The sequence below is a fragment of the Muntiacus reevesi genome, chromosome 7 (genome assembly GCF_963930625.1).
Source record: "Muntiacus reevesi chromosome 7, mMunRee1.1, whole genome shotgun sequence".
In the NCBI taxonomy this organism is placed as follows: Eukaryota; Metazoa; Chordata; class Mammalia; order Artiodactyla; family Cervidae; genus Muntiacus; species Muntiacus reevesi.
Window position 1 is genome coordinate 68,060,898 of NC_089255.1, and position 12,450 is coordinate 68,073,347.

The 12,450-nt window shown below is 36.5% G+C and overlaps 1 protein-coding gene across 4 annotated transcripts in view; it reads left to right on the plus strand.

Annotated features, from left to right (window-relative positions):
* Window positions 1–12,450, plus strand: part of KIAA0586 (KIAA0586 ortholog) — a 118,491-nt gene that overhangs the window by 17,288 nt on the left and 88,753 nt on the right. For all 4 annotated transcript variants that reach the window (XM_065940886.1, XM_065940887.1, XM_065940888.1 and 1 more), the window contains exons 8-14: window positions 398–551; window positions 2,253–2,420; window positions 4,023–4,146; window positions 8,849–8,981; window positions 9,572–9,786; window positions 10,208–10,280; window positions 12,132–12,359. In XM_065940886.1, coding sequence (XP_065796958.1) covers window positions 398–551; window positions 2,253–2,420; window positions 4,023–4,146; window positions 8,849–8,981; window positions 9,572–9,786; window positions 10,208–10,280; window positions 12,132–12,359 — 1,095 coding nt within the window. The remainder of the gene's footprint in view (window positions 1–397; window positions 552–2,252; window positions 2,421–4,022; window positions 4,147–8,848; window positions 8,982–9,571; window positions 9,787–10,207; window positions 10,281–12,131; window positions 12,360–12,450) is intronic.

Sequence of the window (12,450 nt, forward strand, 5' to 3'; positions counted from 1 at the left end):
TTAAATTCTCTGGTTTAAGTAGAGGTCAAGGGCTACGGTCCCTTTCTCCTGGTCCTCTCTTAGAGAGAATGTCCCTAGAAGACAGGAGTGTCTCAGTGTCTGCTGAGCCATCAGGAGTGTCTGATGAGCCATCTCTGAGATGAAAAGGAAGAAACTGAGGTTTAGAACAAATGATCAGGGCCATACTGTAGAGCCAGATGTAACCCAAGTCTTTGTGTTACTTATCTTTCCAGTGGCATTGCTCCTACAGTGAGTAGTTACATGTAATGTTTATGTTGTTATTATTTATTAAATCTAATAGATTGTTTTCAAGTCCTCTAATAAATTTCAAGATATTTTGTCTTCTAACTCTTTCAGGTGATATTTGAAATTAACAAGGTTATTTTATGTTTTCTAGACTCATTTCATCAGCGCTGCACTGAAGACTAGCAGTTTCCAGCCTGTTACCGTACCTCCTCCTACAGCAGTGGAAAAGTATCCTGTAAAACCAGACCATTTGCATTTTGGTAGCAGTAACCTGTCTTCACATAATGTCTTTACTTCCAAACAAGGTAAAAATATGTAGTTCTCTATGAATAAAAGATGCCAACTATGAATGTTCTTTGCAGTTTGTAAGCAGAAAACTTATTTACTAGGTTATAGGAGACTTTATTTTATAAAATTAGGAATTTTTTTTTGGCCAAATAATTTCTAGATTATTTTGAAACTTGTTCAGCCAAGTTATGGATCATATCCTATTTAATGGTTTTAATTAATAACTTTCATAAATTCTCAGAAGCACTTCTACATAGATTGAGAAAAGTTTTACTTATCTAGCAGACCTAGGTTCGATCCGTGGGTTGGGAAGATCCCTTGGAGAAGGAAATGGCAACCCATTCCAATATTCTTGCCTGGAGATTTCCATGGACAGAGGAGTCTGGAGGGCTACAGTCCTGGGGATACAAAGAGTCATACACGGCTGAGCAACTAACATATACACAGCACTGAAAATGCTTGTCAGCAGTTCACCAATACTCTGACAAACTGCATATTTACTGTGGTTCTTCATTCTGTCAGGGGAGAAACCATCTGAGTACAATTATAAACTATTTCTAAATATTTTCAAAGAGTAATACAAGTCTATTTTAATGAAACTTGAAAAATCTCTTTATAGTAACAAAGGAATACACAACTTATTTGTGTTAAACCTTTGGAATTTAAACTCTTATCAATAAATGTATCTCCGAGTTACTGATATTTGAATAATGAACTGATGAAAATCAAGAGACTATGCCTTTAGTGATATATAAGATCCATGTAGTACATTATACCTGACATTTGATTTGTTAGGACATTGTTATATTACAGACATATTAAAGGCGAGTCGCTTTATGTCTCCCACAGGTGTGTGGGCCTTAAACTTTTGTGAAGTAATGAGCCATTTTTTAGGTTGTAAAGTGGGGAAGATGAAGCACAGAGAGTTTATGACCGCCTGCCCCAGATCTCCTGGCTTGAGAGCGGGAGTGTCAGAGCTGTAGCAGGAGCTCAGGTTTCCATGCTCACTGTTTATAGTTGTCATTTTGTGGGCTTCCCTGGGGGCTCAGTGGTAAAGAATCGCCTGCCAGTGCAAGAGACAAGTGTTTGATCCCTGGGTCAGCTGAACAAGAGCAACAATGTGTTTTGTGCTCGCTAAAGTGGGACCTCTAGATCAAAGTGTATAAAAATTCTGAGACTTGCTGTACTTAGTACTGGGCTTCCCTGGTGGCTCACTAGTAAAGAATCTGCCTGCAATGTGGGAGGCCTGGGTTCAGTCCCTGGGTCGGGAAGATCCCCTGGAGGAGGACATGGCAACCCACTCCAGTATTCTTGCCTGGAGAATCCCATGGACAGAGGAGCCTGGCGGGCTACAGTCTGTGGAGTCACAAAGAGTCAGACACGACTGAACAACTAAGCACATGTACTTAGTACCAGATGGCCTTATCAGTTTTCATTGCCGTGAGCAGTGTCTAGCTTTGCCATTTTCAGCACAACTTAAATAGCACTGAATATTGTCATATTTTTTTCTTACTTATTAGGTTTAAGTATAAAGTATTTATAGTTTATATTCTTTTGATTTCTAATGAGGATGAAGTTATTTCTATATATTTGTTAATAACTTGAGTATCCTATATAATTTTGGTTTTATTTTTTAAAAATGGGGAAGAATAATATTATAATTTAAATTTTTTTTAAAAGTAAGTTAAATTTATTATTTTCTTAATTTTCTGTTGAAGCACCTTCAAGAGAGGTTGAAGATACAACTTTTGATAAACAGAAATCTCCTTTGGAGACACCAGCACCTCGCAGATTTGCTCCTGTTCCTGTTTCAAGGGATGATAAAATATCAACGAGGGAAAATCCTATAGAAGAAAAAGAAAATATGGAGCTTTCATGTCGTACAGGTAATAAAGCAATTATAATTAGCACACACTACTTTTATTAGGGGCTTTCCTGGTGACTCTGTCACTGTGCTGTTGCTCAGTCATTTTCAACACTTTGCGACCCCATGGACTGTAGCCCACCAGGCTCCTCTGTCCATGGAATTTTCCAGGCACAATACTTGAGTAGGGTTGCCATTTCCTACTCCGGGGATCTTCCTGACCCAGAATCGAACCTGCATCTCTGGTGTCTGCTGCATTGGCAGGCAGATTCTCTACTAGGAAGTCAGCAGTGAAGAATCTGCCTGCCAATGCAGGAGACATGGGTTTGATATCTGGGTCAGGAAGAGCCCCTGGAGAAGGAAATGGCAACCCGCTCTAGTATTCTTGTCTGGGAAATCCCATGGACAGAGAAGCCTGGTGGGCAGTAGTCCGTGGGGTTGCAGAAGAGTTGAACACAACTAAGCAATTAAACAACAAAAGCAACAACTTTTGTTAGACCTATCTCAAGTTAGGAACAGATTTCCACACTAATGATTTATAAGTCCCTCACGTGGACTTCCCAGGTGGCTCAGTGGTAAAGAATCTGCCTGCCAAGCAGGAGACACGAGTTTAATTCCTGGGTCAGGAAGATCCACTGGAGAAGGAAACAGTAACCCTAACCCAGTATTCTTGCCTGGGAAATCCTGTAAACAGAGGAGACTGGTGGTCCATGGGGTCTCCGAGAGTCAGACACAACTGAGCACCTAAAAAGAAAAAGCAAATGAACTGAAGTGGGACCTCTGTTTTTAATATTTTTCTTTAAGTGATACTGGGCAAATTAAGCTTCTTTTGAGTCTTTATAGAAGGAGTTGGAGATAAACCTTTGTAATTATTCTGTCTTCTACAAGTTATTATTTAAACCTTTAATGAAAAATATGTTTTTAATAAAAAATAATGCATTATTGAAAGTAAGCTGATTATCATGTTTACTTATATTAAGTGTGAGTTTGAATAATAAAACTAAGAAGTTTAACATTTATTATCATGTTCAGTTAGAAAAATGCTAATAACTTTTATAAGTGACAAGAAATAATAACTGTTTTAGATCTTTATAGTATTTATAGTAAAAGTAAGCAGAAATGTTAAGTATAAGCTTTCATTTTTTGAACTATTTAAATGCATTCAATCTTGTCCTGGACACATTTAAAGACTCTTAAGTAATTTAAAAAATATAATCTTTATTAAGTAAACCAACCTTAACCACCAAAAGAGTTGATAAGTAGTCTCATTAAAGATGAGGCTAAAAGGAAGATTCAACCAATACTAGTTATGAAGAAACTGTTAAATCTCCTTTTTACTGTTTATAAAAATATTTCTGTATACAGGGCTTTGCCATGATGTTACTTCTCATTCATACTCCTTTTTCTTCTGTAATGGAAATTAATTCAGGCCTAAACTTTTACAAGTATAGTTACCATGAGTTATAAATATTTAGTTTTTGATGTATATGTAGTCTGCCTTGTAGAGTGAAATGAGTAGATCATTACCATGTGAAAATAAATTAGTACAAATATATGTGAGCTATTATATAAAAGAGGAATGAATTAGTACTTGAAAAATGATACTATATTTCGTGTATTGTAGGAAGTGTGGGATTCTTGGAACAAATTCTGAATAACCGTGATTCTTTGACGAGAATAAGTGAATCTTCAGACAAAACCTCACTAGCTAGATCAAAAATGGGATGGAATCCTGAGAGGAGAAACAGGTAAAAACAAGATTGGTATACAAACTAGATTGAACAGTTTTTTTTAATATTTCTAAAATTTCTTCAGGAATTTTAATGGATTTATAAGATTGCTTTTAAAAATTGTCTTAGATTTAGTTACCATTTTCTTCTACTAATATATCTTTCCTCTTTTCTTTAATTATACAGTGTGTGTGTGTTTAGTCGCTCAGTCATATCCGATTCTTTGTGACTGTAGCCTGCCAGTTTCTTCTGTCTATGGAGATTCTCCAGGCCAGAATGCTGGAGTGGGTAGCCTTTGCCTTCTCTAGGGAATCTTTCCAACCCAAGGTTCAAACCCAGGTCTCCCGAACTGCACGCGGATTCTTTACCATCTAAGCCACCAAATGAATACATCTAATTTTCTCAAAATGTAGATTATTTACTATTCATTTCTGATTAAATGATATCTGGGGTTTGCTTCAAGAGTAATCCATTGCAGGGTGGGAAAACCAGGTTGGAAGTATAAATGAAATGAAGATAGCCGGGAGTTAGCTATTGATGTAGGTAAATAAGGTATATGGAGGTCATTATACTACTCTTTCTACTTTTGTGTTTGAAATTACACTATATTATAAAAAGTTTTTAAAAAGTCAAGTAAATAGTAAAAGTCAAGGTATAGTCAGCCACTATAATTTTTTCTTGAATGTTGTGAAAACTATAGTAACGAAAACTAAACAGGCTACGTTTTGTGTAATCTCATGAGACATTGTACAATTTTAGTCGGTTACATTTAGTGTAATTACTGATAAAGTAAGATTTATGTCTGTCATGTTGTTATATTTTTATATATCTTAGGTCTTTTTTTAATTCTACTATTTCTCCATAGTGTCTTTTTTTAACATTAAATAGATATTTTCTAGTATAACATTTTAATTCCCTTATTGCTTTTTTTTTTTTTTACTATTTTTTTAAAATTATTTTCTCAGTAGTTGCCCTAGGAACTACAATTAACATCTTAATTTAAAACAATCTAGTTAGGATTAATACCAGTTTAATTTCTACAGGATTCAGAAACTTTACTGCAATACAGATTGATTCCCTTCTCTTTTCTTTCTGCTATTATTATCATACAAATTATGTCTTTATACATTATAAGCTTGTCTCTACAGCTTGATAATTACTGTTTTACACAGTTGTCTTTTATATCAGATAGAAGGAGAGAGTTATAAACAAATAATTTAATACTGTCTTTTATATTTACCTATTCAGTTAACTTTTATCGATACTCTTATTTCTTCATGTGGATTTGAGTTAGTGCATAATGTCCTTTTATTTCACCCTAAGGAACTCTTTTTAGTATTTACTATAGGGTAGGTCTGCTAGTGATGAATGCTGTTAGTTGTTTTTATCTGGAAATGTCATAATTTCTATCTTTGAAGCATAGTTTTACTGAATGTGGAATTTTTGGTTGATACTCTTGTCCTTTTAGTGCTTTGAATATATCATTTTACTACCTTCTAGATTTCTTGATTTCTGATGAGAAATATACTGTTAATCTTACTAAGGATACTTTGTGTATAATTAATCACTTTTATCTTTAAGGATTCTCTCTTTGTCTTAGGCTTTTGACAGTTTGATGTGTCTAAACGTGCATCTCTTTGAGTTCATCCTCCTAAAATTTTGTTGATCTTCTTAGATGAGTGAATTAACATTCATTAAGTTGGGGAATTTTTTGGCCATTATTTTTTTCACAGTTAAATAGTACACATGACCTTTTTTTTTCTCCTTGGGCTATGTCGTGTGTTGGTATGCTTGATGGTATCTGACAGGTCTTAAGGATTTTAGTTTTTTTCATTCTTTTTTTGCTCTGTTCTTCAAACTGTGCTCAGTTGCTCGCGCCCAACTCTTTGCGGCCCCATAGACTATAACCCACCGGGCTCCTCTGTCCATGGAATTTCCAGCAAGAATAGTGGAGTGGTTTGCCGTTTCCTACTCCAGGGGACCTTTCCGATAAAGAGATCAAACCCAAGTCGCTTGCATCTCCTGCGTTGGCAGGCAGATTCTTTACCACTAGCACTACTTGGGAAGCCCATTCCTCAAACTGGATAATCTCTATTAACCTATCTTTAAATTTTCTGATTCTTTCTCTTACCAATTTGAATACGCTGTTTAGCCTGTCAGGTGAATTTTACATTTCAGTTGCTGTATTTTTCAACTCCAGAATTTCTCTTTTTTTTTTTTAAATTATGTATTTATTTTTGGCTGCACCGGGTCTTTGCTGCTGCTTGTGGGCTTTCTCAGTTGTGGTCAGTGGGGCCTCCTCTTTGTTGCGGTGCACAGGCTTCTCATTGTGCTGTCTCCTCCTGTTGCAGAGGATGGTCTCTAGGTCTGTGGGCTCAGTAGTTGTGGCTCGTGGGCTCTGTGGCGCACGGCCTCAGTGGTTGTAGCGCACGAGCTTTAATTGCTTCATGGCATATGGAATTTTCCTGGACCGAGAATGGAACCCTTGTCCCCCACATCGGCAGGCAGATTCTTATCCACTGTACTACCACAGAAGTCCAATAGCTTTTATCTTTTTTGATATTCTTTGTTTGATGAGACTTCATTCTTATTTATTTATTTATTTTGGTCTTGCCCCGTGGCTTGTGGGGTCTCAGTTCCCTGACCAGAGATTGAACCCAGGCCTTCAGCATGGAGTCCTGATCACTGAACCACCAGGGAATTCCCAAGACTTCATTTTTATTTTTGTTGTTGTTGTTGAGTCTCTAAGTCATGTCTGACTTATTGCAACCCCATGGACTCCTGCACACCAGGCTCCTCTGTCCTTCACTATCTCCCGGAGTTGGCTCAGATTTATGTCCATTGAGTCAGTGATGCTATCTAACCATCTTATCCTCTGCCACCCTCCTTCTCCTTTTGCCTTCGGTCTTTCCCAACATCAGGGTCTTTTCCAGTGAGTTGGCTCTTTGGGTCAGGTGGCCAAAGTATTGGAGGTTCAACTTCAGCATCAGTCCTTTCATTCTTTTGAAAAGTGAAAGTATTAGTCGCTCAGTTGTGTCTGACTCTTTGCAACCTCATGGACTGTAGCCTGCCAGGCTCCTGTATACATGGAGTTTCCCAGGCAAGAGTACTGGAGTGGGTTGCCATACTGTCCTCCAGATCTTCCCAACCCAGGACTGATGCTTTTCTCCAATTATAGTAGCTAATTTATTGTCTTTCTCTAGTTAAGTCCAATATTTGGAGTTCCTCAAGGATAGTTTCTACTGATATTCTTTCTCCTGTGTCTGAGCTCTATTTCCTACTTCTTTGTATCTCACAACTTTTTGTTGAAAAGGACATTTAAAATGATTTAATGGGTCAGTTCTGGAAATTAGATTCTTCCATCAACTCCCACCCTCCCACCATGGTTTGTTGTTATTGCTGCTTGTTGTTGGTGGTGGTGTTTAATGATTTTCCTGGACTAATTCTATAATTTTTGTTCTTTATTATGTGTAGCAAGTCTCCATTTGGTTAGCTAAGTCAGCTAATGATTGAAAGATTTCCTAACCATTTTGAATGAATAAGTCTCACTGTCTTTGCGGAGCAGCTGTGTGTGTGTGTGTGTGTGTGTGTGTGTGTGTGTGTGTGTGTGTGTGTGTGTGTGTGTGTGTGTGTGTGTGTGTACACACTGGGAAACACCTTCAGTGCTCCAGCAGTATGTAAGCCTGTCTTAATCCTAACTTCCTACTCGTACAGAGTTCATGGTCAGCCAGATGTGAAAGATTATGCCCTTCTTAGGTCATTCTTGTGCATACATATAGCCCTGAACATGCATGTGACCTTTCAGAGCCCCAGTAGTGTTTCGGAGCTTTTCAGACTTCACCCCAGGGACTTGCCAGCAATTCAGTGGTTAAGACTCCACCCTCCAGTGCAGGGGGTGTGGCTTGGACCTCTGGTCATGTTCCACATGCCACGGGGTGTGGCCGAAATTAAAAAAATAAACAACTCCATCATGGACATCTCCTTCCCCAAGTTTTTCGCTTATTGTCCACCCTCTTGTTTGCTCCAACTGGTATGACTCCCTCAGGCAGCTAAGATGTTAAACAATTGCCACTGTCTTAAAAAAATGACGGTGGGATGGGATTTCTCACTGAGTTAGATTTAAGGAGAAATCTTGTGAATATGACTTTTTTGAGGAGCTCCACACTTCTTCCACCCTTTTAGTGGCTGTGAGGCTGTTGGCTTTCACAGCTACAGTGATTATAAGGCTGTTGATTTTCAAAGCTACTCACAGTTGGGGAAAGGCCTCTGGGAATAGAGCAATTTAAAATATCATAGAGCTTGCTGTTCTTGTCAGTCATTTTTGTTTTCCTTGGGTTACAAGCTTTTGTTTAATTTCCACCATTCTGAAAAAGCTGATTTGACCATTTTTGCTAGTGTTTTGTTTGCTTTTATTCAGGAGTAGATTTTTAGAGATTATTACTCTACCATTCTAGAAGTGCTTCTGCACGTGAGTTTCTTCAAAGCAAAACCATTTTCTGCTCTTTCCCTACTATTCTTAAACCAATCTGGTCGGAGTAATTTTGTTTCTTGCAATTTTTGTGTTTTGTATGTTTAACCACATAATTGACTGATTCTTTGTACAATTTTAATAGGACCCCTTTAGAATTCATACAACTAAGAATGTATCAAAGATTTATATCATCAAATGTTTACTGAATTTATGGCAATTTAGGAAACTTTACTTTGAAATCTTTTACAGCATTGATACTATAGCCACTCAAAGATTTCCTTCCTATGAAGAACTAGGAACAGCTAAAGTGACTGTGCAGAAGTCTGATGATATTCTTCATGAACTTGACCAAAAGAGGAAAGAAATGAATAGCATACTCCAGGTAAAGTGTGAACAAAGTCATGAAATCAATGATGAGCAAAGGTAAAAATTATGAAGAAATATTTACCAAGACAAAGCAGGAGGAGGATGAAGACAGAGCACTGAAAGACATGTCAGCCCTTGTTTCCCTTACAAAACTTTTCCAAAAGCCCTCGTCAAGTGATTTCTACTTACTACTGCTTGGCTAAGAGTGAGTCACATGGCCAACTGTCACTCTCAGGCTTCTGTTGGAGAGGAAGGAAGGCCGAAGGGGAATGTGAATGGCCCTTGTTTATCCAGTTCACATTGTCTCCCCTGCCTACCCAGAGCCGACTTGCTCTTAATTTGTTTAGCTTTCTTCACCAGAGAGAGCTTTTATAGAACTCTGAACTACTTTGGGCTTCCCAACCCCATTTCACGGAACATTGACAGTATACACCTAAATGGAGAGAAACTCTAGTCACAAGTATTCTTTTATAGCTCTTCAACTTGACAAATTCATTCCTTAGACTGGTGTAGTATATGCCCCAAACTATACTAACAGCTTTTATGTGAATTAAAATATGAATATAAGTTTTACATATTGATATTCTTGCCTTTTTATCTTTTAAGTTGAAAGAATCTCAGATGTCAAGGCTTGCTGATCTTCCACAGAATTCCGTTAAACTTCAGATAACAAATACAAGATCTGTATTGAAAGATGCTGAGAAGATTTTAAGAGGAGTACAAAATAATAAAAAAGTACTTGAAGAAAATCTGGAAGCTATAATTCGTGCAAAGGATGGAGCTGCCATGTATTCATTTATCAATGCTCTATCCAACAACAGGTAGGACAGGGTGTTGGCATCCCAAGGTTTTTTATGAAACTGCCAGTTTATAGGCTCTCTTCATTTTTTTCTAAGCACTTCCTTTTGCTTTAATGTGTTTTGATGTTTAGAAAAGATTCTTCATTGCCTTTGATAGTGTGGGCTTATTATAAAATTGGAATTTGGATAGACACATGCTGCTGCTATTTTTCACAGGTGTTAATTTTCCCTTTAATTTTTTTTTTCTCTTTTTGGTATGTATTTACTGGAATCTACATATGCTTTGCAGGCATCCTTGAAACATTTGATTAAACTAATAACATTGGGTTTTCCTTTTCAGATGAAGGATATTGGGCTACACAATAGATTCAAAGCTAGATAGGAGATCTGTTCTTAGGACCTTTCACATTAATCTAAGAAAATTCTTTTTTCTCTTTTGTAGAGAGATATCAGAGAAGATTCGGATCAGAAAGACTGTAGATGACTGGATTAAAACGATTTCTGCAGAAATTCAAGTAGGTATTGGAAAGAATTACGTGAATTCTTTAGACATACCATTGATTCCAATTTATAAGTATCATAGCTATTCTCAAAATATTCCTTATAAGTCCCCTTATAAGTCTTAATTTCACTCTATCACCCATTGTACTTATTAGTAATAAGTTCCATTTTATTCAACATGTGCTTTGTCTCATAAATTATATTATGACTGTTAACTGGAAAATTGTAGACAACTACTAAGATATGAGTGATTTCAAAGAAAATTTAGCGAAAGCATTTGGAAAAGAAAGTAGACATAAAATAGTATACTTAAGAAAAAAAGAAGACAGCAGATTTAGAAACATTGGCTTACCAAAGTAAAAGCAACAAAGTTACTTAAAAGGAAAATACTCCACAAAAATCTCTCAGGTTACTGTGTTTAGAGAAGTCAGTTCCAGATAGAAAAATTGCCACTTTTTCGCTTCCACACATCTTATGGTGTATCTACAGACATTAGTATTGCAAAAATCCAGGAGAGTTCTTTTTTTTAGGGGGTCAGTAATTTAAAGGACATTTCTCAATATTTTATGTATTTAAGTAAGCAAAACTAGGCAGGGTAACTCATTTTTACCTTGAGGTGCAAAATATTTTTTTCCTGACTGTAAGATTGTATGTATATGCTTACTCACAGTTGTAGCAGGATGAAGTGTTAGTTTGGTTTCCATAGCAGTAAACACTAAAATACACTTTTTGGGGGAAGCTGGTGGAGGTTATGTGTGTATCTTGTTTTGTTTGTTGTCTCTTTCTTTTTTTTTTTTTTTTATGGCTACACCATGCAGCTTTTGGGATCTTACTTTTTTGACTAAGGTTTGAATCTGGGCCCTTGACAATGAAAGCAGAGTCCTAACCACTGGACCACCAGGGAACTCTCTCAAATACACTTTTTTTTTTTTCTTTTTTTTTTTTTTCATTTGGCTGTGGGATCTTATTTCCCCGATCTGTAATTGAACCCAAGTTCCCTGCATTGAAAGGTGGAGTCTTAACCACTGGACCACCAGGGAAGTCCCTAAAATACACTTATAAACACTGTTGTTTTAAGAATATGTATCTGTAATACAGTTACAAAGAGTTTATATTAGCTGCTATGTGATGCATCAGAAAAAAAATTGACCTAAGGGTCAAAAGACTTGGAGTTCACGTCTTATTCTTCAGATGACCAGCAGTATATGTCACTGTGTAACAGTAGATTTCATGCAAAATATGCTTCTTTAAACCTTCAAGTAACTTCTAATTTATAAATATTTCAGAGCTTTATTACAAAATTTTTACTTTTTGAAAATTTATTTTTTAATTTTTGAAGTTACTATATTCACATGGTTTAAACATCAAAAGGTATAAAAACCTCTATGATGAAAAATTGCCCTCTTACCCCTGAAGATCATCTACTGTTTCTCATTCCTCTGCTCCATAAAATACTAGTCTTTTAAATTTTTTGTTTATTCTAAAAAGAATTTTTATTCATATGTAAACCAATATCATTTATTTATAAAGCTTTTAAAACTGCTAAATCATATTTCTATAACAGTAGGAAAAAATGGGCTTCCCTGGTGCCTCAGCGGTAAAGAATCCGCCTGCCAGTGTCAGGGCCACAGGAGTTGCGGGTTTGATCCCCGGGTCAGGAAGATCCCCTGGAGAAGGAAATGCCAACCTGCTCCAGTATTCTTGCTGGGAAATACCATGACAGGGGAGCCTGGCGGGCTACAGTTCATGGGGTCCCTAAAGAGTCAGACAAAACTTAGCAACTAAACAACAACAACAACTACTTTGGATGTGAAGTGTTACTACTTGGATAGATTTTAAGTAATTTTAATTTTGGTTATGTTAAGGATGAACTGACAAGGAAAGATTATGAACAAAAGAGATTTGATCAGAAGAATGAAAGGAACAAGCGAGCTCACTACATAAATAAATATATTAAAACCGACACACAAGATAAAACTGTAAACAACTCTGTAATTCCAAGAAAACATTCTCAAAAACAAAAAGAGGATCATCTTCGAAATCCACCTAAAAGGAGCATGCCTGCTTCAAGCTTACAAAAAGAGAGAAAAGAAGTAAGATCCTAATCTGTTTTTGTGATATAAATGTTGCATTATTATTAAAGATATAAATAATGAAATGACTGTGAAAATGTTTTGAAAATAT